Source organism: Aspergillus saccharolyticus, assembly GCF_003184585.1.
Source record: "Aspergillus saccharolyticus JOP 1030-1 unplaced genomic scaffold BP01scaffold_7, whole genome shotgun sequence".
NCBI lineage: Eukaryota > Fungi > Ascomycota > Eurotiomycetes > Eurotiales > Aspergillaceae > Aspergillus > Aspergillus saccharolyticus.
In genome coordinates this window covers 191588-213592 of record NW_020290617.1, presented here as the reverse complement: position 1 = coordinate 213592, position 22005 = coordinate 191588, and the positions used below count along the sequence as shown (strand labels likewise).

At 54.0% G+C, this 22005-nt stretch overlaps 13 protein-coding genes across 13 annotated transcripts; 7 read left to right on the top strand and 6 right to left on the bottom strand.

The window, feature by feature from the left end:
- Nucleotides 1-388: 388 nt before the first annotated feature.
- On the top strand, nt 389-1283 carry BP01DRAFT_354565 (uncharacterized protein). The gene is made up of 3 exons (XM_025574461.1): nt 389-586; nt 662-716; nt 807-1283. The coding sequence occupies exons 1-3, from the start codon at nt 472-474 to the stop codon at nt 1141-1143; spliced, it is 507 nt and encodes a 168-aa protein (XP_025433358.1). The 5' UTR covers nt 389-471; the 3' UTR covers nt 1144-1283.
- Nucleotides 1284-1318: 35 nt separating this feature from the next.
- Nucleotides 1319-2349, bottom strand: BP01DRAFT_354563 (uncharacterized protein). The gene has a single exon (XM_025574460.1). The coding sequence runs from the start codon at nt 2129-2131 to the stop codon at nt 1385-1387; it is 747 nt and encodes a 248-aa protein (XP_025433357.1). The 5' UTR covers nt 2132-2349; the 3' UTR covers nt 1319-1384.
- Nucleotides 2350-2578: 229 nt separating this feature from the next.
- On the bottom strand, nt 2579-4491 carry BP01DRAFT_291391 (putative MFS transporter; the record flags this gene model as incomplete). Its single annotated transcript, XM_025571649.1, has 8 exons — nt 2579-2930; nt 2951-3185; nt 3241-3303; nt 3354-3696; nt 3745-3789; nt 3837-4054; nt 4104-4215; nt 4273-4491. The coding sequence occupies 8 exons, from the start codon at nt 4489-4491 to the stop codon at nt 2579-2581; spliced, it is 1587 nt and encodes a 528-aa protein (XP_025433356.1).
- A 1755-nt stretch (nt 4492-6246) lies between these two features.
- BP01DRAFT_354560 (2-deoxy-D-gluconate 3-dehydrogenase) lies at nt 6247-7139 on the bottom strand. Its single transcript, XM_025574459.1, has 2 exons — nt 6995-7139; nt 6247-6920 (listed from the first exon to the last, which is right to left on the bottom strand). The coding sequence occupies exons 1-2, from the start codon at nt 7109-7111 to the stop codon at nt 6264-6266; spliced, it is 774 nt and encodes a 257-aa protein (XP_025433355.1). The 5' UTR covers nt 7112-7139; the 3' UTR covers nt 6247-6263.
- A 77-nt stretch (nt 7140-7216) lies between these two features.
- BP01DRAFT_335844 (D-galactonate dehydratase) lies at nt 7217-8723 on the bottom strand. The gene is made up of 4 exons (XM_025573220.1): nt 8466-8723; nt 8195-8416; nt 7680-8140; nt 7217-7614 (listed from the first exon to the last, which is right to left on the bottom strand). The coding sequence occupies exons 1-4, from the start codon at nt 8639-8641 to the stop codon at nt 7322-7324; spliced, it is 1152 nt and encodes a 383-aa protein (XP_025433354.1). The 5' UTR covers nt 8642-8723; the 3' UTR covers nt 7217-7321.
- A 78-nt stretch (nt 8724-8801) lies between these two features.
- On the bottom strand, nt 8802-10710 carry BP01DRAFT_335842 (MFS allantoate transporter). Its single transcript, XM_025573219.1, has 5 exons — nt 10463-10710; nt 10168-10378; nt 10046-10112; nt 9534-9997; nt 8802-9480 (listed from the first exon to the last, which is right to left on the bottom strand). Exons 1-5 carry the CDS (start codon nt 10685-10687, stop codon nt 8912-8914), a joined length of 1536 nt encoding a protein of 511 aa, XP_025433353.1. The 5' UTR covers nt 10688-10710; the 3' UTR covers nt 8802-8911.
- Nucleotides 10711-10926: 216 nt separating this feature from the next.
- Nucleotides 10927-12902, top strand: BP01DRAFT_389914 (FMN-dependent alpha-hydroxy acid dehydrogenase). The gene is made up of 5 exons (XM_025577956.1): nt 10927-11125; nt 11187-11989; nt 12066-12283; nt 12339-12700; nt 12750-12902. Exons 1-4 carry the CDS (start codon nt 11035-11037, stop codon nt 12679-12681), a joined length of 1455 nt encoding a protein of 484 aa, XP_025433352.1. The 5' UTR covers nt 10927-11034; the 3' UTR covers nt 12682-12700; nt 12750-12902.
- A 140-nt stretch (nt 12903-13042) lies between these two features.
- BP01DRAFT_214123 (uncharacterized protein) lies at nt 13043-13495 on the top strand. The gene is made up of 2 exons (XM_025571102.1): nt 13043-13169; nt 13236-13495. Exons 1-2 carry the CDS (start codon nt 13138-13140, stop codon nt 13414-13416), a joined length of 213 nt encoding a protein of 70 aa, XP_025433351.1. The 5' UTR covers nt 13043-13137; the 3' UTR covers nt 13417-13495.
- A 116-nt stretch (nt 13496-13611) lies between these two features.
- Nucleotides 13612-14983, top strand: BP01DRAFT_335836 (YeeE/YedE family protein; the record flags this gene model as incomplete). The annotated part of the gene is made up of 2 exons (XM_025573218.1): nt 13612-14182; nt 14261-14983. Exons 1-2 carry the CDS (start codon nt 13889-13891, stop codon nt 14981-14983), a joined length of 1017 nt encoding a protein of 338 aa, XP_025433350.1. The 5' UTR covers nt 13612-13888.
- A 52-nt stretch (nt 14984-15035) lies between these two features.
- Nucleotides 15036-16562, bottom strand: BP01DRAFT_214118 (glutaminyl-peptide cyclotransferase family protein). The gene is made up of 2 exons (XM_025571101.1): nt 15237-16562; nt 15036-15101 (listed from the first exon to the last, which is right to left on the bottom strand). Exons 1-2 carry the CDS (start codon nt 16412-16414, stop codon nt 15089-15091), a joined length of 1191 nt encoding a protein of 396 aa, XP_025433349.1. The 5' UTR covers nt 16415-16562; the 3' UTR covers nt 15036-15088.
- Nucleotides 16563-16682: 120 nt separating this feature from the next.
- On the top strand, nt 16683-17915 carry BP01DRAFT_214101 (uncharacterized protein). Its single transcript, XM_025571100.1, has 3 exons — nt 16683-16931; nt 16991-17149; nt 17212-17915. The coding sequence occupies exons 1-3, from the start codon at nt 16727-16729 to the stop codon at nt 17616-17618; spliced, it is 771 nt and encodes a 256-aa protein (XP_025433348.1). The 5' UTR covers nt 16683-16726; the 3' UTR covers nt 17619-17915.
- Nucleotides 17916-18211: 296 nt separating this feature from the next.
- Nucleotides 18212-19044, top strand: BP01DRAFT_380582 (putative histone h1.3.; the record flags this gene model as incomplete). The annotated part of the gene is made up of 3 exons (XM_025577233.1): nt 18212-18313; nt 18370-18710; nt 18777-19044. 3 exons carry the CDS (start codon nt 18212-18214, stop codon nt 19042-19044), a joined length of 711 nt encoding a protein of 236 aa, XP_025433347.1.
- Nucleotides 19045-19507: 463 nt separating this feature from the next.
- BP01DRAFT_414275 (tyrosine--tRNA ligase MSY1) lies at nt 19508-21724 on the top strand (the record flags this gene model as incomplete). Its single annotated transcript, XM_025579046.1, has 6 exons — nt 19508-19896; nt 19980-20133; nt 20199-20485; nt 20539-20884; nt 20938-21663; nt 21707-21724. Exons 1-6 carry the CDS (start codon nt 19556-19558, stop codon nt 21722-21724), a joined length of 1872 nt encoding a protein of 623 aa, XP_025433346.1. The 5' UTR covers nt 19508-19555.
- Nucleotides 21725-22005: the final 281 nt, after the last annotated feature.

The window sequence follows — 22005 nt, the reverse complement described above, 5'->3', positions numbered from 1 at the left end:
TCTTCAGCATGTCAGTTCCCTTCCATCTCGTTTGAGAAAAAGTATTCAATTGTCTGTCGCAACGGCTGCGCGCATAAAAAAGAGAAGAATGCAAGTGTCAGATCTGATATAAGCGCTCAACTGCGGGCAAGTCATTCACCAGTGCTAGTTAGCATATAACTGTTCCCCAACTCCACATGGGTATAAGTTACAGTGCGTGCAATTATAGCTTGAACCGATCTTAGTAGACATAAGCCATGAAGCGCCAGACACCTTTGAATAACCCAGAAAGAATAATTGGCCGTGGTACGGTTTGGTTTGGATTTCTCGGAGCCCGGCGGGATTCCCCCACCTCCCTCCCCACCACTTGCTGACCCGAGATCTGCTTTCCAACTTCCTTTCCCTCTGCTCGCCATCTTGCCCTTGCAAGACCATACTCCATATCCATTCTACCTATCGCTTCAGATAAATACCAGTCGTTTGACGGCAGCAATGACCACGCAGCAAAATTCCCCAGAGACCATCACTCCGCTAACCACCTGGAGCTGTACATCCTGCGAGGCAGTCTTCCACCGTATAGACCACTACAAGCGCCACATCGCCTCGCGTAACATTCCCCACCATAATCCCTAATCCCTAATCCCTACCCTCACTTGGATCCTGTGACTAACCCCCACAGCAGATAGCACAGACAAGCCTTATCAATGTTCATTCTGCCACGCCCGCTACAAACGAGGGTAAGTCCTAACTTCAGTTGTATCGCTTCCCTTCTCCCTCTTCCCCCTTCCCCCTTGCAGTATCCTCAGGCTTAAAAATTGTATTACAAGCGACGTTCTCCGCCGACACTGGAAATCCTGTCCCGCACGCCAGAGAACCGGCCACGCCATTCCCGAACCCCGAACTGGGGGCAAGGAGCGCCATGCCTGCGATACCTGTGCCCGGCTGAAGAAGTCCTGTGACGGCGGGAGGCCGTGTCTGGAGTGTGGGATCAAGGGGAGGGGGTGTACCTATCGACGGGTGGATGAGATTGGTGAAGGGGTGTTCGCGCAGGGAGAGAGTAATAGTCAGGAGTCGCAGGTAGGGGACCCGGAGGTCTTGCCGTGGAGTTTGGGGCCGCAGAATTTTTATTCATTGCAAGCTGCTAGGGCGAGTTATGGGGTTTGACGTGAGGGATGGATGGGGGGTGCTTTGGTGTATAGGGTATGGTGTGGAGGTTGTGTAGAGGCTCTTAGGTTGTGCGGCAGGACTGCGCTGGATACTGAGTAAGTAGTAAGAGTCATGGCGTTCTATGTGATTATTGTTATGGCAGAAATGCTACATGATGATTAAATATGGAGAAAATAGAACTATATTTATAGAGTCCCCACCCGACTCTTGCTACGGAATTCAAACACAACTCAGCTACTTAACTACACGACATAAAACAATTCGTCTGCCCCTGGGTCCCCAACGCATCCAGATACGGATCCGGCCGCCGCAAGTAGTCCGCCAGGAAATTGGCGCAGTGATTGACATGGCCGACATCCGCCAGCATGGTATCCACGCGATCACCCCGCTTGTACACATCATGACCGCGCCGCAGCAGATAGAGACAGTGCACCAAGTGCTCGCGGGTCACGGTAAAGTAGTACCCCTGCTGGTTATTGCCCACCTCGGTGTAGTCCTTCATCGGGTGCTGCGCCTCATGGTCGTAGTAGTATTGAAAGGGCTTGCCATCATTGAAGGTCGCAAAGTCCTCGGCGTAGTCGTGAGGACAGTCTTTGTGCAGCCAGCACGCGGACAGCGGGTCGTACGAGCAGCCCAGCTCGGTGGCTTCGGCGGTGGAGTTGCCGCACGAGAGCGTGGTGTGGCGGTTCGTGGAGAAGCACTGGCGTCCGCCGTTGATGGTCGACGAGGAGGAGGAAAGCTTCACGACGAGAACCTGGCGGAACGGCTCGATGGTGATGGCGGCAATGACGGCGAGGACCAGCAATACCAGAACCAGAAGAAGGCCCGAGATCGTGATGGCCGTCAGGTTCCGCTTGAGGAATTGCTGGATCGAGTGTCGTCGGCGCGAGCCGTGCGACACGGTCGAGACACCATCGCCGTGGCCCTCCGTCTTGGGGACGGGCTCGTAGTTGTGGTGATGAGGGAAGATCTTGTCCATCGCCATTGGTCTCGTGCTGGGATTTGCAGCATTTCAAGGCTTTCTGCCCTTGCGGTCATTCAGGCCATGGGCTGTTCTTTTTTGGCGGGGCAGAGGCATTGTATTTCTATTTGTCTGTGCGAGAGATATGAAGTAAGGACTTCGAGGTATGACGAAGGAGGACCTCAATAAGCGTAGATGACTGAGAATGGTGATCAATAGAGAGTGAAGACAAAGAGAACGAGGCTCTTGGCGACAGGAACCTGACGATGCAGTTAGTGGCACACAACCAACCCATGTGGGACAAAGATCCGCGGAAACTCCCGTTGCAACCAACCAACTCCACTTACTCCTCTGACTCCTTTACTCCAAACACAGACGTCTTGAGACTTCAGATTAAACAGTATTGCTTATTTCTAATATGTTCCAGTCACAACTGATCAAGGCCTTTCTATGATTCTATATTAAAGCTCGTCATGGATTGTTGCCAGTTGCCGCGCCCCAGATATACGCTGCCCAACTGCCTAACGTGAGCAGCATCAATCCGGTGAAACACCCGATCGAGATGCGTCTGCTCCGCTGACAATGCGTCACCAGATGGTGCTCGCGCAGCATCGTGAAAAACTCCGCCCCCAGAGCAAGACGCTTCTTGCGCGACCATTGCAGGGGCGCCAGGTCTCTACCCACATATGCCCCGATGAGCAGCAGGATCGAAACGATGGCGCAGCAGACAGCCAGGAAGAGATAGACCCGCACTGCTCGATGGTAAGAGTCATTGTCTGCGTCTTGAAGTGCACCAGTAATGATACCAATGATAATGGTCATGCTGAAAGAGTGTTAGATCACAGTCTCGTGCGATAAGATGTGAATACATACGCGTTGTTCATGGTCACTTTAAGAGAATAGGCAGACCCAAATACTGACTGGTGCCATAGAGTGGTGCGGATGCCATCGATGATCGAGGTGGGACCCAACGAAACTGCTACCGCATAGATTCCGAATGACGCGGCCGTTCCCTGCTTGGCTGAAGCGAAGTTGACGAGAATCATGCTGATAAACATGCCGAGACCGCATGTGCACACTGTTACGTTACCAGTCAGCTTCCCGCAGCTTCTGGCTTGGGGTGATTGACTTACAAACTGAAGCACGATGACCCAAAATATCGATGAAGACGCCGAGACAAGGAACAAGGAAGAAGCCTAAGTCATCTCAGCAAGTACTTCTTTCCACTCAAGTCTTAAGCACCTACCAGCATACTGTGCCAAAGCGCTGTACCAGCCCGCTGTGATTGCGTCGACATTGAATCTCTTTTCGGCCAGTTCTGTCGCGTTTGAGCTGAAGACACTGGCGGTGCTGGTTTGGAACATTGAGAAAGCCATGATTGCCCAGAACATCCAAGGCAGTTGGAAAATCTTCCGGATCTCAAACTTCTTGTTCTTCTCTGTCAATGTCTCCTGGGTGGCCTTGTCTTCGCGACCCCGGTAATGCTTCTCGCAATAGCGGTTGAAGATCCAGAAGAAGACAGTTGCTGCGTTTGTGAACAAATTCATGAACACAGAGGTCCAGAAGACCCAAGCAAAGTTGCCAGTATTCTGCTTGCATTAGAAATATCATTTTCCGAGTTGGTGAAGCACACCTACTTTGGCGATCACATTCGCAGTGGATTTGCCGACGAATCCTCCAATCTATTCCAGTTAACTTTGTGGAACGCTCAGGTGGCCGTGATGAGTACCTTTCCAATGGCGAGCTCAAATCCAAGAGTGGACGCGAATCCGTTGCTAGGCGGAAACCATGAGGAAAACATCTTGTACTGCGCTGTCTGGGTTGCGATGTCGCCGAGGGCGAGAATGATTCTTCCGCCGACCATGAATCGAAATGATCGCACTGTGGTAGCAGCAGCCACCAAGATGGAGCCAATGGTATAGACAGCGTTTCCATAAACAATCATCCCTGGCATCGGTCAGTGTTGTGGTACCACGGAAGGAAGTCAGAAACATACGAGCACCACCGACTCGATCGGTGACAATGCCACCGGCGAGAAGCAAGAGGGTGGCCATGAAGTTTTCACTCGCTTCAAGAAGGGAGAATTGGGTGTTTGTCACATGCATTTGCTTTGGTAACTTCTCGTTAGGTGATTATTGATCAGAGTTAGCTCAGGGAGGACAAACCTTCTTGATTGTGCTTTTCATGGCGCCAGTGACACCGCTGCTCCAATGGGAGCCGAAGCTGATGCAAGAGATAACGACGACAGCAATCAACTTGGCGACCAGCGGTGGCGGCTGCCTTTCATCTCCATCCTTGGTCTGAGAGACCTCTTTTGACGGGAGCGATGAGATAGACTCCGGCTCCTCGGATACGACCTGAGGGCCGTCCTTTTCCCCGCCCATTTTGCAGCCAGACAAGCTATACAACAGGATGAACCGACGTAAGAACGAAGACTAGTCCTCAATCTCACAAACTTGGAAGGGTTAAGGCAAGGTCGTGCGTGAGACGGTCAGCGTTATAGAAGGCTGCGGCCGGACCTTGGTCGCAAGCCCATCTTTATATGGCGTTCACTACGTCGAGACTACTGTCTTCCCAGAAAGCTCCGGCATTTCGCCGGTTGGAGCCCGTTCAGCCAAGAGAAAGTCAATCAGATTAGATTCTGGCAGTCAAACCATTCCGACCAGGTCTAGTGGGAAGTTTCCACATTCTTTGCGCTGTGATGTCTTGGCTACTCCAATGGTGTCGTATACTACCCGCTGAGACATGCTGATTGGGCAGGACTTGAATCTTGGCGCTGATTGATAAGATTGATAAGCCCCACTCACGGACAGTGTCCGAGAGGATTGAGCAGATTCGTCCTTACCGTTAGAGACGATCCCTCATCGGATGGTCTGGTATGTCTCAGTTGACGGAGATCGGAGGATGCGGATTTTGACCTCCGGATTCGAGCCACTTTCTAGCATGAAAAGCTTTCACCGAGAAAATACCTCCGAAGGTCAGGGACTGCCAGCTTCGCAACTTAACTGTCCATGCTTGCGCAGCACCATGCCACTTGGGATAGGGTTTGGGGATCAGCGCACTTATGGTGTTAGGGCGATACGCGGATCTGTGAAGGCTTCGGTGAGAGGCGATCAAGTCAGGGCATAGCTCCGTCCCTGCCAAGCACCACGCGACCAAAACCTCAGTTAATGCGCCTTCGCACTGAACCTTGCAATAAAACACAAAATATCACCGAGCCAAAAGCCATCAACACACCCAGAAAATTATTGTTTGCTGGTAAGATTGTTCTTCTGAGGAGTATGAGATGGATTCCAAGCCAACTCTGCGAGCCAGGACAACAGCTCCATGGCTTGACGCGCACACAATCAATTAACCTATACGTCAGACGTATCCACCCAGCATAACTACGTAGTCAACTTTACCTCGTGCCGTCGCTTGTCTCGGAGACTTTGACCCAGACGTAGACCCCTCCGGCTCCGCGTCGGGCAAATCGAGCCCGATCTGTGCCGTTAACCTTGCGGCAAACCGCACATCGTCGGATCAAATCGCTTACCCTTCCCGAAATTTCCACGTGTGTGGCAATGTGGATAGAGGGGGGGCCGCTCATATCAGATGAAGTTCAAGTTCCGTGGTACCTCACTTCCTCCGCTGCTGCCGGGTGGATGTTGCCAAGCTTCCGGGCCTTGGTTTTCGTAGGTTCTGTTTCTCGGCGGAGCGACACGGATGCGGTGGTGAGTTACGGTCCGGCTCAGAATTTGATGTCGCGATTTCTGGACTGTATCTGCAGCGAATGGAGGGTTTTGATTGCATGTTAGTGAATCCGGTAACTTTGCTACTGTTCGAGGTCCCGTTGCCGTTATGCAGAGTAGGGCTCAGAGACCTCGCAAACTTGGCATGAAAGGAGCATAAGTTAGCGGGATGTGAGTGGAGCAGGCAGGTTGTAATTCTGTCCGGACTCTGTTTACTGCATGTACTAGTTGAAACTCTCCTAATCCAAGGGCAGATGAGTGGAGGGTTGATAGCTCAATCATACACTACTAGTAGGGCTGGAAATCATCAGGATAATGAAACTCAAACCTCCCCGCCACTAGAGCCCAGTATGTGGCCAACTATCCCCCTCTCTCTCTCTCTCCACCACCACCGCACTATATACCGCCCTATTGTCAAGTACAAATCACCTCCCCATCCACCCCCCATCCACCACCACCACACTCCCAGACACATACGCGCTCGCTCTTCCCGCCAAGAACACCGTCACGCCCTTAAAGTCCTCCGGACTCGCCCACCGGCCCGCCGGGATGCGGTCAAGGATACTCTTTGCGCGGGCCTCATCCCGCAGCAGCGCGGTGTTCATTTCCGTCGCGACATAGCCCGGGGCGATGGCGTTGACCCGCACCCCGCGCGCCGCCCACTCGTTGCTCAGCGCCTTGGTGAGCTGCGCCACCCCGCCCTTGGCGGCCGCGTAGGCGGGCACCGTCAGTCCGCCCTGGAAGGAGACCAGGGAGGCGACGTTAATGATGGCGCCGCGCTGGCCGTGGCTGTCCGGTTCGCGCGTGAGCATGTACCGACCGACATCCCGGGACAGCGTGAAGACGGTCGTCAAGTTCGTCTGCAGGACCGCGTCCCAGTCGGAGTCCGGGAAGAGGTGGCTCGGGTGCCGGCGTTGGATGCCGGCGCAGTTGACCAAGATGGTGATATCGTGGCCGTCGGCGAGGATGCGCGGGACTAGGGTTGTGACGTCCTCTCGGTTGGAGAGGTCGGCTGTGTAGATGGTGGCTTTGCGGTTGAGGGATTCGATGAGGGTTTTGGTGGTTTGGTTGGTTGTGTCTCTCTGAGTATCGATGAAGAAAAACGTTAGTGGGAAGTGTGAGGTGGGTGGGTGGGTGGTGCGGAGGAGATATTCACCTGGACGAGGATGATATCGCTACCGGCTTCAGCCAGGGCGAGGGCCATTTGCTGGCCAATGCCCCGGGTGCCGCCTGTTACGAGGGCAGTGCTGTTGGGAAGGGAAAAGAGGTCCATTGTAGAAGAGAAGTTGCCAGAGGTCATGGATTATAGGTAGGACTTGGTAATGGGGACTTAATATGTGAAGGGGAAATGCGGGGGAGACCCCCACGTTCCTTTCTTCCTCTACTCTGCTTCTGTCCTCCACCCCACAGTCTCCGTCTCTCTCTCTCTCTCTCTCTCTCTCTCTTTTTCTCTCTCTTTCTCTCTCTCTTTCTCTCTCTCTCGCTACCACTCACGAATGCCTCCATCAGGTCCATAGAACTCCTTTGGCAGCCATGGCTCGCTTTCCCCACTGATCTTCCGTACCAGCTCCTCATTAATCTCAATCCCAAGTCCTGCTCCTTTGGGCACCGTCACGTACCCATCCGCAATATCAAACACCGACGCGTCTACCAGATAGCTAGTCAGATCAATATCTCCCGCTTCAACATTGTAATGCATCCCCAGCGACATTTCCTGGATTACGAAATTAGGGGTGGAGGTGGCCACCTGCATTGACGCTGCCAGGGCAATTGGGCCTTGACAAGATGGACGAGTCAGCATATCTCTTGCCACGACACATAGAAAAATCCATCAATCTCACCTAAAGGACAATGCGGGGCAATCGCCACATCATAAGTCTCCGCCATCGTGGCGATCCGCTTCGTCTCCGAAATGCCGCCCGCATGCGCAATATCCGGCTGGAGGATATCGATTGATGCATCCTCCAAGAACCGCTTGGCATCCCACCGCGTGTACAAGCGTTCGCCAAGAGCAATCGGGATGCTGGTCTGCTGGGAGAGCTGCTTGATCGCCTCCGGATGCTCCACCAGCAGGGGCTCTTCAATGAACAAGGGACGGTAGGGCTCGAGGGCTTTGGCGAGCTGCTTGGCCATGGGACGGTGCAAACGGCCGTGAAAATCGAGGCCTACGTCCAGTCCCAGAGCTTTGACCTGCTTGATGCGCTCGATGCACGAGTCTAGAATCGCCGGCGAGTCTAGCCAGTTGACGTCTTCCGTGGCGTTCATTTTGACGCATTTGAGTCCTTGCTCGATACGTGCCTTTCTGCGGGTTGTGAGTGGATGTAGGGGACGGGGCATGAGGGAGGGCTTGACTGACGCAGCTATCTCCACGTCATTGGGTCTGTCGCCTCCGATCCACGCGTAGACCTGGATCTTGTTGCGTACTTTGCCGCCCAGCAGTTGGTACACAGGCACGCCCAGTCGACGGCCTTTCAGATCCCACAGGGCGATGTCAATGCCGGACAAGGCGGACATGAATACGGGTCCACCCCGATAGAATCCTAGTCGCCAGATGGTTTGCCAGATGTGTTCGATGTCGCTGCGAGCAGTGAGCTTGATTCAATGGTGTAAAGGGTTGAGAAACTCACTCTGCTTCATACCCAATCACCCGAGAGATAATCTCGTCCAGGGCCCCCTCCACTGCTAGGGTATGGCCTTCGAGTGTCGCTTCACCCCAGCCGAACTGGCCTTCATCATCGGTGATCTTGACGAACAACCAGCGAGGCTTGACTCGGAAATATTCAATGGACTTGATGCGGGCCATGGCTTAAGGTTTCTAAAATATACACGTTCAAGGAGGAACAGGCCAAAAGATCTTGTTTCATTCTATCGCAACGGATTTATACACGCGTCACCACTGAATGCTCTCAGGGACCCGGTTTCTTCCCCACGCTCACCCCCGCGTGGGGTATCCATAATATGCATTATCGAGCCTGCATTATTGGTGGGGGAAGAGCGCTGATCGGTGCCCCCACTGCAACATTGGCTGCCACTTGCCCCTCTCACCCCCGCTCTGTCGACTGCCATCCCCGCCTCAGTATACGTACCGGAAATTCAAGTTTTGCTTATCCGTGAGATCACTAAATGCCGTCTGATCACGGTCCCATGACGTCGGATTTCCGCGCTGCTGCGCTGCATCTCGCCGACGGTTTTCCCACGCTAGCATGACCCGCAAGATCACGACGAGTGCAATCTCAATCAGGTTGGACACGATCATTGACCAGATCCCCAACTGGTAGCGTGGTGCCTGGTTGGACTTGTAGAAGAACGGACCGGCGATGTTCCCCGCGCAGACCCCGAGAAAGATCATTGCATTGGTGACGACTTTCTTCGTGTGGCCGGCGATGTTGGCGGTCAGAATAGAGAGAATAAGAACAAAAGAGGCATTGTACGAGCCTGTGAGGTAGTAGCAGATCAGTCGACCGACGCGGTTGTCCTCAGCGAGAAAGCAGAGTCCAAATGCGCCTGCAACGTTGGGGAGGAGAAAAAGCACGGTCACGACGCAACGGTGGTTGGGCGGCAGGCGATCGTTGATGTACACACTGAGCAGGATCATCGAGGCTATGAAGACGCCGTAGGGGATCTGCATGAGAGTCGTCACCACTGCCGCTGTTAGTCCCAATGACTCTTACTCTAGACCGACTCAACAAACGTACAGGTTGAAAAGCCAAACCCTGAGATGATCAGAGTTCCAAAATTCGAGATCCCGCCGTTCGGAATGTTGCCAGAGAGGCCCAGGAGCAGGAACACCCACGCCTTCCAGTCGAGTAACGCCTCCAGGACCTGTGCTGGCTTGAGAGTCTTGTTCTCCACGCCTGTCTGGTTATCTCGGAGCCGCTCTACCGCCAATCGTCTTTCTCGCGGAGAGAAGCCGCGCGCCGTAACCGGGGAGTCGGGCAGGAGGACTAAAATTAGGAAGCCCCAGGCGGTACACAGCGCACCTATAATGAGGAATTCGTACTTCCAGGAAGACAATGCACCTTGAATGTGTCCGATGCCGTAGCCTAGCAGTCCTCCGAGGGCGATTCCACATCCGTTAGCGGTATACCACAGGCCGATACGGATGGGTTGTTGGCGTCGCGTGTAGAACATGCTGGTGATCAACATGAAGGCAGGGTCACTGGCTCGTTAGATAAAACCACAACTACCTCAATGCGTGGGTCGTTACCTGCATGATTCAGCAGCTCCGGAGATCACTCGCAAGACGACAAGTTGGGTGAAGTTCTTGGCCGCAGCTGGAACGAAGAGATCAGCAGCATCTCGAGATGAGGAGTCAGGAATACGACTGACCCTGCAACATCAAGAAGACCCCCCACAGGATGATGTTCAACCCGAGGTATTTGGCGACCGGAAACTTCTGGAGCAAGAAATTGGTCGGCACTGCCCAGACAAGGAATCCAAAATAGAAGACCGAGGAGAGCCAGGAGTATTGCTCGCCCGACAAGCCCAGATCATCCTTGATACCAAAGATAGCCGCATAAGAGAGGGTAGTTTTGTCTATCTTTGTTCGGTGTCAGTGGTCTGTTCCTCCGGGTTCATGCTATACTGACTATACTGATCGAGCGACGGGGTGGAAGTGACAGACATAGTAGAAGGCGTAGCAGACGGACAGACAAGGCAGGATTGCCCAGTCTATCTTCCTCTCGAGTCGTTTCAATTCCTCTGCAGCGACGGACTGCAGGTCGTCGTCCGCGGCAACCAGTGCGAGGGCTGTATCTCCATCCTGGACCTTTCTAGGATCTGGAATATTCTCGACATGCGCGGAGGTGCGTTTGGATGCAGTGTTGGGGGGTGGGCGTTCCATTGACATCTGGTTTTGTATCGGCTGGCCACAGTGGAGTCGTCCACGGTGAGATCGGGGGAACTGCGAATCCTTCTACCCCAGATTAAAGATAAATGCTGTTTTTCCTTCTGTCTTTGATGAACCCCCACACTCCGACAAGGACAATTGTTTAGCGTGGGGGGAGATGCATAAGAAAGGTTGGGGTCTGGGGTTGCGAAGGCTGGATTTTTCTCCGCATTTTTGGCCCGCTTCGAAATCCGGGTTGTCTGCAATGCATGCCCGCCTGGTCATGGCTTTTCTTTCTACTCCTATATCTGCGTCTGATTCTGTGTCTCTCTTTATTCTCTTCTCCATCCTGAGAGCATATCGTGGCAATGTCAATACTTACACGCGAAGAGGTTGAGAAGCACTCGTCCCGCCAGTCGTGCTGGGTAGCCATCCATGGCTCGGTTTACGATGTGACCGGTGAGCTGAGCTTTTATTGACGAAAACAATCTCCGAATCATGCAAGACTGAGTTACTGCAGACTTCATAGACGAACACCCCGGCGGCCCGCAAGCTATCCTGCGCTGTGCAGGCAAGGACGCAACCGCGGACTTTGACTCCGTCCACGACCAGACTCTCCTCTCTCAGACCCTCCCACCATCCGCTCTGCAAGGCCAGATTGAGCCTGGCACACTGATTGCCACCACATCATCATCATCATCATCATCATCATCATCATTATCCTCAGCACCGCGACCCTTGCCCGAGATAAAGACCACCGCCACTGACCCTCCCATTGCCCCTCCACTATCCGCACTAATCAACCTGCACGACTTCGAGAAAGTCGCCCAACAGCATCTCCCCGCACACGCATGGGCCTACTACTTCTCCGGCGCCGACGACGAGATCAGCAAGGCCCAGAACCAAAAAGCCTACCGCAAGGTATCCCTTCGGCCGCGCATCCTTCGCAGCATCCGCGCTGTAGACACCAGCACGACGATCCTGGGCCAGCGGGTATCATTGCCGGTGTATATGAGTCCCACGGGGATCGGCAAGCTGGCGCACCCGGACGCTGAATGCGCGCTTGCGGCGGCGGCGGGCCACGAGGGGCTGGTCCAGGTCCTCGCTAATGGGTCGAGTATGCCCATCGAGCGGGTGCGAGCCGCGCGCACTAACCCGGAACAGCCGCTCTTTGCGCAGTTGTATGTCAACAAGGACATTCGCAGATCCGAGGAGACTGTGCGGAGGGCCGTCGAGGCCGGGGCGAGGGCGATCTGGGTGACGGTGGATTCGCCGGTGGTGGGGAAGCGGGAGATGGATGAGAGGCTGAATCTGGAGGTCCAGGTAGGTGTGCTGAGGCTTTCGGGGGGGAGAGGGAGCGGGGGAAATACAGTATGCTCATGATAGGGGTGATGTATAGGCACGAGACTCCTCTGCGCGCGGGCAGGGGGTCGCAAAGACGATGGCCAGTTCCATTTCTCCGTTCATCGACTGGGAGATCCTCACCTGGTTGCGCGGCCTCACCGATTTGCCGGTTGTGATCAAGGGGATCCAATGTGTAGAGGATGCAGTGCTGGCTTATGAGCACGGAGTCCAGGGGATTGTTCTGTCCAACCATGGAGGGAGATCGCAGGATACGTGAGTTCGCCCCATTCCCTCTGTCTGAAACGGTCATTGAGATGAAGCGGAATAGCGCCCAGCCGCCGCTGGTCACCTTGCTGGAGATCCGCCGACACGCGCCCTCTTTGATCGGGAGTCGCATGCAAATCTTTGTGGACGGCGGTATTCGTCGCGGAACAGATGTGCTCAAGGCTCTGGCATTGGGCGCGTCGGCTGTCGGCCTCGGCCGGCCGTTTCTGTATGGCCTCGCGGCGGGATACGGGGAGGAGGGGGTGCGTCGCGTGGTTGCCATCCTGCGACAGGAAATCGAGGCGAATATGGTATTTCTGGGGGTGACGAGGCTGCCAGATTTGGGACCGCATCTGCTGAACACGAGCCGGTTGGAAAGAGATGTGGTGGGAGAGGTGAAGCTGTAGCTTTAAACAAGCTGTGAAGGTATAGTTAGTGCTCTACTACATTGAGACCGAACACTAACGAGGTGCAGAGTACGGAGTAGACATGAAGACAGGAACGAGTTTACTTAGTAGTATATGAGACATCACATACCTCCCCGACCATCAGCTTAACTCACCCCACAGTTCACTCATAACTCCTGCCAGTGATTCAATGTATTGTCTCTCCTTTGCGGCCCTCCGGGCACCTCAAAGTCTCCGACTGGGAGACCAAGCCAGGATCATCCTTCCCATAGTATCAGTGCAATATCCATCCGTTCATTGCCACCAGCTCCACCCCCTCCATAGGATCATCAAACACTGGGGTTCATCACCACTGCACTACAGTATCCCAGGGGGGTGGGTTCTCCCCATCTCGGGGACTTGGAAAGGCTGACCAGCGGATCCGATCCACTGTCCTGACCAAACCTATGGTACAGTATGACATGTATCTCCTCTCTAATCCGTCCCGAGTCAGTTCCCCCGGTCGGCCCTTCTCTTCGCCTCATTCATGTATACCTAACTTAACTTGAATTTAGTTCTTCAATTCAATTCACACAGCAAGGTTGTACAAGAATCCTCCATCAGGATGGGAACCACCACTCCAGACTTATTATCTCCCATCATCAACATCATCATCCAAGACAACCCTTCCTACTCAAGGATATTTACACCACTAGACGTGGAGAATTCCCAGCGTCGATCATCAACTCACAATGACACCCAGCAAAATGGCGTTCGGGGACCATTTCCGCTGTAAGTTGATAGACGGGGAGACGGGGTGGGTTGGTTCCAGTGGGTTGGTTGATTCTTGGTCCCCGAGAATGGAGATCAAACCCACTTTATCGCCGTCCTTCCGAGTCCCTTTCTTTTTCTTTTTTTTTTTTGGCTTTTGGCTACGTGGTTGAGACGGTGGGTGGTTTTGCTAATACTTAGTACTTCAGAGGGAGAGGGGGGTTTTAGTTATTGGAGCGAGAGTTTGCTTTATACTATCGACTTGGTTTTTTTGCTGACTACATAGGTACATATTCCCGGTAGTTGCATGGCTGTTTGAAACACTGCTTGCAATTGTCTGGTTGATATTGGAGTTCCGGGTGAGCACTTAGTCTAATTCTTGCTTTTTCCTGCTCGACTCCATCTTGGGTCTCTGGTCTCTGGCTACATATTTGTTCTTCTGGGGCCCGTTGGGCGCATGGCCATGTTCACGCCGGTTCACACCTCGTTGGGAGCCCTGTTGCTCTACCAGGGCTCGTCGGGGCTGCTCTTGCACAATGGCGCCGTCTTTGGCATCTCGTCCTTACTTGCGGGCAGTCTTCTGCGTCCAAGCTGGGAGAATGTGCCCATCATCGCCGGCCTCGTGTCTAGTCTCGTCCCGGTTGCGCTGTTCATGCCCTCGTTGATCCCCGCGTACCCCACAGCGCCGGACTCGTGGACCGCGTTGCTGTCGACGCTGGCTACGGGGTTTCTGCTGGGCTGGGGGACCAAGGTGAGAGCGACACCCTCATCAAGATTCTTCTCTCTCTCTCTCTCGTGAACGATGAGCTAAGAAATGCGTCTGGAACAGAACGGGCGAGGCTGTACATCCGGCCACATGCTCTGCGGCGTTTCGCGACTGTCACCGCGCTCCTTCATCGCCACCGCCATCTTCTTCACGACCGCCTTGCTCACGGCCAATTTCTTCCCCACAGGCCAGGATCTACAAGCATGTGCGGGCGGTCTGCCATGCTATCTGCCTGTCTATCCCACTGTAGCAGAGTCGAGTTTCATGGTGGTTGCGACGCTGCTGACCTTCGCGACCAATTGGGTGGCCGTTCCGCGCATCCTGAAACGATCCCACAGGTCACGCGCGATCTTCGCCTATCTCGCCGGGTTGCAGTTCGGCACAGGGCTCTTGTTTTCAGGAATGGCGGATTCGGAGAAGGTACTGCGGTTTCTCATCGGCATCACGAAACCGTCACGCTTTGATCCCTCGTTGGCCTTGGTGGTACTCTTCGGAATCATTCCGTCGATGGTGGCTTATCGGTCAAGGGGGCCGAGACAGGAGAATAAGCGGGGATCGGACGGCCCCATGGGAGGGATGTCCAAACCAACGCTAGCAGAGACGTGGAGATTGCCCACGGCCACGGTGGCGGATATAGACTGGCGTTTTGTGACAGGATCTGTGGTATTTGGAATGACTTGGGGGTTGCGGGGCGTCTGTCCCGGCCCGGCCGTGCTTCGGTCCGCGGTGCAGCCAACTTGGGGATTGGCGGAGATGGCTGGGTATGTGTTGGGAAATTTAGTGTAGATTCGTGCATTCTAGAGGTCGCATCATGTATATATCCCCATCCTCGCATGCTCAGGATATCATCCCGCAAGCAATAGTTGAGAAATAGCGGAAGACGATTCAGAACTATAGTTGGAGACTATGTGATTCAAGAAATATCAGCACAGCTCCATAGACAACCGGCACGCAATTCCCCAAGTGAGGATGGGCGTGCAGTCAATCAAGGCTAGGTGCCGAGCAGCCAGTGCAGCATTGAGGTTCAGACAGGGCTTACAATTCCGTCTTGTGCCAGGCGTCAGTCACCGAGCGCTTGTGTATCTGAGAGGCATCCATGAAGCCTTCCAACTCCATCCATTCAGCCGCGAACGCAGTGAACAACACACTCCAATCCTCCACCGTGTCTAGATCCAGATGCTCGCCATCATCCTGCATTGTATGCCACACCTTCGGAAAGCCCCGGTCGCCGGCGTCGATGATATGGAGGACCTCGACGCCCCGTCTCAAAAAAGGGATATGGTCGTCTTCGATGCGCATGTACAACGGAATCTCATGCTCACTCTTCGCCAAGTGCGGGAACCAGGACCGCCCGGGGTCCGACGACTGGAGTTGCTTGAGCTCCCGCAGCCGACGCTCCAGCGTGGCCAGCTTCTTGTACGCCCAGTGCGTGGTCGGGAAGAATGACTGGATGGTCGGTTCCTTGGCCCCCAGAAGATCCAGTAGCACGAACAGCGAGATCGAGTCGAGCGGCGACCGGTACACGGACATGGCCGGGTGGACTTCGGCGTCCCACTGCTCCGCCAGGGAGCGTGCGCCGTACAGCGAGTCGGAAGCCGTCCACTCCTTGAACGCCTCCTCCCCGTCCATGAAAATGACCTGGATACCCTGTTGTTCCTCCAGCTGATTCAGCTGGCCCGTCGCGCGCATGTCCTCCCACTTCTTCGTCATCGCACTGTCGATGCTCCGCATGGTGTGCATAATAATCGCGCACGGCGCTGCACTATCGATCGCCCCGATGAAGCCCTGAGGTTCGTACTTGCTGTCGTAGTGCGCGACGAGGGTGAGGCGTCCGACATCGCCGGGGGATGTTCCGGGCGGATCGCGCGAGGCGATCAGGTTGACGAACGGGATTTCTTTGCCCTTGGAGACGGGCGTCTTCGACGTCGAGTTCTGGAATTGGATGGTCCAGTCTGGAAGCGTGGTGCGGATGAAATCCGCAAGGTGGTTGAGGACGGCGGTGGAGCCCGCAGTCCCGGATACACGGGGCACTAGGATGGGAGCCAGAAGAGCACCGTCATGGATATCAAAGTCCTTGCCGGGGCGCGGAAGAGATCGTAGGGTCTCGTCCGAGACGGATTCGTAGGCTGTTGTCGCTGAGAAGAGGAGGACAAAGGCCAGCCATGTAGATAATAAGGGGCGCAGAAGGCCACGGTGCAGCAGGAGCGGAAGCATCATGGTGTCGGAGAGGGATGGTAATGGTCAACACACACACTCATGGCACGAGTAAGGCACAATGAGACTGGTCCAGGCTGTCAATGAAAGTGGAAGATGGAAGGAAGCCAATCGCCCTGCGAGGAGAGAAGGATGGACTCGTGAGGAAGAGAAGTTCAAGGATCTGTCTTGTGTTTCACTAACGATGGGAAGCAACGGCGCTGACCGCCTTGGAGCTATCGATAATGAAGTTCTTATCCGAACTGGGCTCAACTCTCTCTCTGCGACCTCTTCTCCGACGACCTCAGCTCCAATTGCTCCAATCCTCGCCCCGAGATGAGACCGTTCATTCTGCTTTCTTCACAATTGCGGGCTGCGCTGCCCCGGAGCACCCGGCGTACTCTCAACAGCAAGCTATTTGCGCGGCTGAAGACCACAGATCCTTTCATCAGAAAACCAGCGGAGCCTTGGCGCAATCCATTTGTGAACAAAGAGCCCGACCCGAACAGCTATGCGTATGGAAAGCTTATTGCGCGAAAAGGTAGTGTTTGTGAACTCCTCGGCGCAAAGAGACAGGTGCTGAAGCTTTCGACCTTGCAGGACCTCCCGAGCTGATTCTCATCTACAATGGTGGGGCCAGTAAGGCCATGTTTCTGGCGGTACTGAAGATCACCGGGATTTTGCTGTACGGAGCAACGATCGCCTTCGTCGTACCTGAACTCTACAGTGGGGAGTACCCTGAGTGGTATCTCCCGGCAGGTGAGTTGGGACCTTTTCAGCTCTGCTTTTCGAGATCGAGTAGCGTCTAAAGTTGCGAACAGCTCTCACCGTCGGTGCAATCCCTATGTTGTTCATGACCTATAACGGGGCTACCTGGGTCTGCTATGTTCACCTCTTCCTCCCCATGTTTGCACGACAGTCTCGACAGGCAGCGGAGGATTATGCAAGAAACCTTCCGCCCACAGCTAGGCTGTACATCACCACCATGGGATTCTCAACTAGACCTATCCGGACTGAAGTACAAATGAAGAACCTTGTGCCTGACTTTACACTACGGCGCCCGGTGACTTTCAGAAACGTGGCCCCCGAAGCCAACACACGGTTTCTGTCTCGGGGGATGAATGAATTTTGGACGGCACCCAAAAGCCAACGAGGGAAACAGTCCACTGCCTTCTATCCTCATTTGTGGCCCAGTGTGTTTAGACAAATCCAGGAAAAAGATGTATAATGCAGTCAAAGATACCCGGCGCGGCGTTTGGGGAGTTGAGAGTGAGCTGAGAGTGAGAGCGTGGGAACAGGATTCACTGATGAATTGAAATGGGGACTACAAATTGACATTAGGTTGAGATCATCTAGAGGATCTAAAATCCAGGAACCTACCCCTGATCTTGCTTTTGTGGACCAACAGAGACGGAAGTTCTTCGATTCACTCTCCTCTCAGCCTGTGTTATGTCTCAGTTTGTTCTAAACCGTGCCCCCGCAACCATACTTTGACGCATCAGAGCTGTACTTCACGTCTGCAGAGCTCAAAGCTTTTCTTACCCTGATTTCTTGCTCTGTCTCACTTTATTTCACTTCTCTGCTGTTCTCCCATAACACTACCACCGAACCGATCAAAGTCCTTCCCCATTATACACTTGTTCTATCTTTGCAACCCACACCTCCCATCTCATTTCATCCTTCATCACTTGGCACGCTCTCTCGCACCTAATCCAATATTCTTTCTTACCTTGACAAGCCTGCTCTATCAGACACTTTCCACTTCCAACCCCAATCCTTACACGCAACACACATAACACAAAGTCATCCATAATATCGGTCATGGCAGGAAAAGCTGCTAAGCCAGAGGGCTGGTTTGGACTGAGTATCCACGAGGCCAGGCTGATTATCCTTGGTGTGATGTGCGCTGATTCCTCCGGCAAGGTGAGCAATTCTCTACTCTCAGGATCGAGTGAGGATGAAATCTGACACAGAAAAAGCCCGATTACGAGAAGATAGCAATCAAAGGCGGTTACAAAAATGCCGCCTCTGCAATGACTGTCTATCGCAATGCTAAGCGCCGTCTTTCCGATATCCAAGCCGACTGCTTTGGACCTGCTGGCAATGCCGATGGCTCGGTTCCTGCGACCCCGCTCAAGACTCCAACCAAGCGCAAGAGGGGCAAAGCAGCGGATGCCACCCCCGATGATACCCTTGTCACCCCCAGCGGTTCCACCCTCGCCGAGCCTGCTGTGATCCCGAAGCCTAAGCGCGTCAGAAAGACCCCGGCTAAGAAGACTGCGCCTCCCATGGTCACCCCCAAGGTGGAGGAAAGCGACAGGTAAGATAGGCTCTTCTCAATGCTTCCAAACCGAAGGGTGCTGATGGTTCGTTCTCAACTATCCAGCGATGGAGACGGTACTCTTAAACTAGATTCTCTCCCTCCCGCACAGACTACCGCGGAAGGTGACGAGGATTATGCCTTATACTACCGGCTTAAGCAAGAGCAGTCTACTTTGTCTGATGTGGAAGAGGAAACTGCAGCTGATCTTGGCGATGCGCCGAAAGAGCAGATCACTTCGTCAGACGTTGAGGAGGCGTTAGCGGAGTTTGACGTGTCAGCCGAGATGGACGCGATGGAACCAGCCAATGTCCACATCAAGAACGAGCACTAAGCTTTCCATCTGGAATCAGCAGTTGGATTGTGATTACGAATCTAGCAATATGTCCTTTGTGTTCTTCTGTTATTCCAGACGGGGCCTTTCCGAGGCGTACCTCATGGAGACTCATCTAACTTGATAACTAGCAATGAACAATGAACGCAGAAGCTGATCGCTGACTGCTACATGCTTTGATGGGTAACCCGGCGTAGAACCAGCCATGGACATATAAACAGGCCTACAGAGTACATAGTCGCACGCGCTAGTCTATATGTTGTACCTGCGTGCTATACTCCCTATAGTCCCCTCGAAAGTCTGAGGGGTTTGCATGCTTTGCATCGTTGGCATTTTGCAGCTCGGACTCGGACTCGGACTTGGCCCTGCGCATCAATGATTATCCGTCGGACAAGCAACGGGCGGCTTCTTATCGGAGGCAGGCAAAACACGGCTATCGAGAAATTCCCAGGATACAATTGTCTGTTGGTCCACCGTCAATTCTCTGCATAATTTCTCCTACCTCGGACTCATGAGGCAATTTTCGAGGTCGCTGCCCCAGAGGGCGCGTCTTCATGTTCCTCGTGCCTTGTCTCCCTCCCACCACACCCTACATGGCGTCCATACCTATGCGCGGACGGCCGCGGTGCTGCGGGCAAACTCCGCGCTCACCACCGGACCTCGTCCGACGTTGAATCAAGCGACAATTCCCTTCGGAACTGACCAGAAGAGGTGGATTACCCAAAAATACAAACAACGCATGAAGGATGCAGAACAGGAATGGAGTCTTTTCGCGCAGCAGATCAAGGAGGGGAAGAGAAAGAGTTTCGTCCAGCATCTCGAAGACAGAGGGCTGTTGCACGACGTTGTCGGGTGAGTGGTTTGTGTATACTGTCTTCTTCATGGTTGTATTCTGCAGCGAGATCTTGGTTAACAGAAGTCTTAACGAACAATAGCGACCGAGATCTTCTTCACCGTTTGTTCACCGAGAAGAGGGTCGGTATCTATGCCGGCGTCGATCCCACCGCTCCCTCGCTGCATGTTGGGCACATGTTGCCATTCATGGTCCTGGCATGGGGCTACGTGTTCGGTCTCCCCGTCAACTTTGTTGTTAGTTTTGTCCACACCCTCCCATCACGAGAACCACGAAGTCGGGCTGACACAAGAGCACACAGCTTGGCGGCTCCACCAGCCGCGTCGGTGATCCCACCGGGCGTTTAACCGGGCGAGAGCAGGTCCAGAGCTCGGTCCGGAAAGCAAACATGGCGTCGATGCACATTCAGCTGAAGCGGCTCGGCAAAAGCATCGAGCAATATGGCAGACGGCATGGCTATGAGAGGCAATGGGCTTGGAGGCGGAACCTTGTCAACAACAATACGTGGTGGGGCAGTCTTACCTTCATGGAGGTCATGAAGGATATGGCGATTCACATGCGCCTCGGCCCCATGCTCGGTAGGGATACGTAAGTTTCATCTTCGCTGTGCAGCTCATTCCGCGCGTACTGATCGGTTTCAGTGTGAAGAACCGGCTGGAGAAAGGAGACGGCATGTCCATTGCAGAGTTTATCTACCCGTTGATGCAGGCATGGGACTGGTGGTATCTGTTTCGGAAGGGTGTACAGGTCCAGGTTGGAGGCGCCGATCAGTATGGGAATATCCTGTTCGGCATGGAAGCTGTCAAGATGACCAGCCGAAACGCTCTCTATGAACAGGATCGGAATCCTCTGGAGAATGAACTAGACCGGCCTATCGGACTCACGACACCCCTGCTGACCAGTCCTTCCGGAGAGAAATTCGGCAAGTCGGCGGGCAATGCGATCTGGCTTGACAAGGACATGACATCTACATTCGAGTTATACCAGGTATGTAAGAGCGTTGCGCGGGTTGAGTTTCCATCTGCTGACATCTGCTCGAGTTCTTCGTCCGCACGCCCGACGACGTCGTAGAGAAGTACCTGAAGATGTTCACTTTCTTGCCTTTGCAACAAATTGAAACGATTATGGCGGAGCAAGCTCTCGACCCGTCCAAGCGCGTGGCTCAGCATGCTTTAGCTGCAGAATTCGTGGAACTCATCCACGGCAAAAGCGAAGCGGAAGCGGTTGCCCTTCAACACCGCCAGCTGTTCCGGCCCCGAAATTCTACTGGTGAACCCAGTCCTCCGCCCAAGACCCCGAAGCCTCATCCCATCCCCCAGTCGCCATATGCCGCAGATGCCAACCCGGCAGCAGGCAACAAATACGCCCCTCACACCACTTTCGAGAACATGCCGTCTCTCCGCTTGGAGCTTCCCAGATCTGTCGTCCTGCAGCAACCCCTGCACAAGATCCTCTGGTCTGCGGGGCTGGTCAACTCCAAGAGCGAGGGTCACCGTCTGGCAGCGAACGGTGGAGCTTATGTTGGGAGCCGCTCCAGTGGGCATGGAACGATGAGTGACTCTCTGGAGTTTGTGCCTATTGACGTCTGGCTTCCGGAGAAAACCCGAGAGTTTATTGTTGATGGAGATCTTCTCTTCCTCAAGATCGGCAAGTGGAAGCTTAAGATTGTGAAGATCATCAGCGATGAGGAATACGCACGGAAAGGATTGACCTGCCCGGGCTGGGAGCCTGACGTCGTGAAAGCGCAGGCCGCGAAACCCGCGGCCGTGGATTCTGAAGCTGTAGAGTCTGGAGCTGTGGTGTCTGAAGCTGTGGAGTTTGAGGTAGCAAAGCCTGGGGTAGCGGAGCCTGAGGTACTGGAGCCTGAGGCTCCCAAAGGCAAGCAGCCTTGAGGGGAGAATCTTGCATTCGATGTATTTCTAGAGACTTGTACATATATCGCAGCGAAAACCAATACTGTATTTTATGCATCATCAAGAGAGCACTCTATACTCATAGTATATTGTATGACAGCCAAGGCCAAGGCGGTGGGGAGCGGCGAAGCGTCCAAAAAAAACCACTCAACGCGTCGACGCGCGACGGCCCGCCGCTGGCACCCACGTCTCCCG

Coding starts and splice junctions, on each gene's coding strand:
- BP01DRAFT_354563 (XM_025574460.1), bottom strand. CDS start 2,131: ATGGCGATGGACAAGATCTTCCCTCATCACCACAACTACGAGCCCGTC.
- BP01DRAFT_214101 (XM_025571100.1), top strand. CDS start 16,727: ATGAGACCGTTCATTCTGCTTTCTTCACAATTGCGGGCTGCGCTGCCC. Junction 16,932..16,990: donor AAAGCTTATTGCGCGAAAAG/GTAGTGTTTGTG, acceptor TCGACCTTGCAG/GACCTCCCGAGCTGATTCTC. Junction 17,150..17,211: donor TGAGTGGTATCTCCCGGCAG/GTGAGTTGGGAC, acceptor AGTTGCGAACAG/CTCTCACCGTCGGTGCAATC.
- BP01DRAFT_389914 (XM_025577956.1), top strand. CDS start 11,035: ATGTCAATACTTACACGCGAAGAGGTTGAGAAGCACTCGTCCCGCCAG. Junction 11,126..11,186: donor CTCGGTTTACGATGTGACCG/GTGAGCTGAGCT, acceptor GAGTTACTGCAG/ACTTCATAGACGAACACCCC. Junction 12,284..12,338: donor GGAGGGAGATCGCAGGATAC/GTGAGTTCGCCC, acceptor GAAGCGGAATAG/CGCCCAGCCGCCGCTGGTCA.
- BP01DRAFT_354565 (XM_025574461.1), top strand. CDS start 472: ATGACCACGCAGCAAAATTCCCCAGAGACCATCACTCCGCTAACCACC. Junction 587..661: donor CAAGCGCCACATCGCCTCGC/GTAACATTCCCC, acceptor CCCCCACAGCAG/ATAGCACAGACAAGCCTTAT. Junction 717..806: donor CACGCCCGCTACAAACGAGG/GTAAGTCCTAAC, acceptor TTGTATTACAAG/CGACGTTCTCCGCCGACACT.
- BP01DRAFT_354560 (XM_025574459.1), bottom strand. CDS start 7,111: ATGGACCTCTTTTCCCTTCCCAACAGCACTGCCCTCGTAACAGGCGGC. Junction 6,921..6,994: donor GCGATATCATCCTCGTCCAG/GTGAATATCTCC, acceptor ATCGATACTCAG/AGAGACACAACCAACCAAAC.
- BP01DRAFT_335844 (XM_025573220.1), bottom strand. CDS start 8,641: ATGGCCCGCATCAAGTCCATTGAATATTTCCGAGTCAAGCCTCGCTGG. Junction 8,417..8,465: donor GTGATTGGGTATGAAGCAGA/GTGAGTTTCTCA, acceptor CACTGCTCGCAG/CGACATCGAACACATCTGGC. Junction 7,615..7,679: donor TGCCCCGCATTGTCCTTTAG/GTGAGATTGATG, acceptor CATCTTGTCAAG/GCCCAATTGCCCTGGCAGCG.
- BP01DRAFT_214123 (XM_025571102.1), top strand. CDS start 13,138: ATGACATGTATCTCCTCTCTAATCCGTCCCGA. Junction 13,170..13,235: donor TCCTCTCTAATCCGTCCCGA/GTCAGTTCCCCC, acceptor ACTTGAATTTAG/TTCTTCAATTCAATTCACAC.
- BP01DRAFT_214118 (XM_025571101.1), bottom strand. CDS start 16,414: ATGATGCTTCCGCTCCTGCTGCACCGTGGCCTTCTGCGCCCCTTATTA.
- BP01DRAFT_335842 (XM_025573219.1), bottom strand. CDS start 10,687: ATGTCAATGGAACGCCCACCCCCCAACACTGCATCCAAACGCACCTCC. Junction 10,379..10,462: donor TCTGCTACGCCTTCTACTAT/GTCTGTCACTTC, acceptor CACCGAACAAAG/ATAGACAAAACTACCCTCTC. Junction 9,481..9,533: donor AGGGTTTGGCTTTTCAACCT/GTACGTTTGTTG, acceptor TAACAGCGGCAG/TGGTGACGACTCTCATGCAG.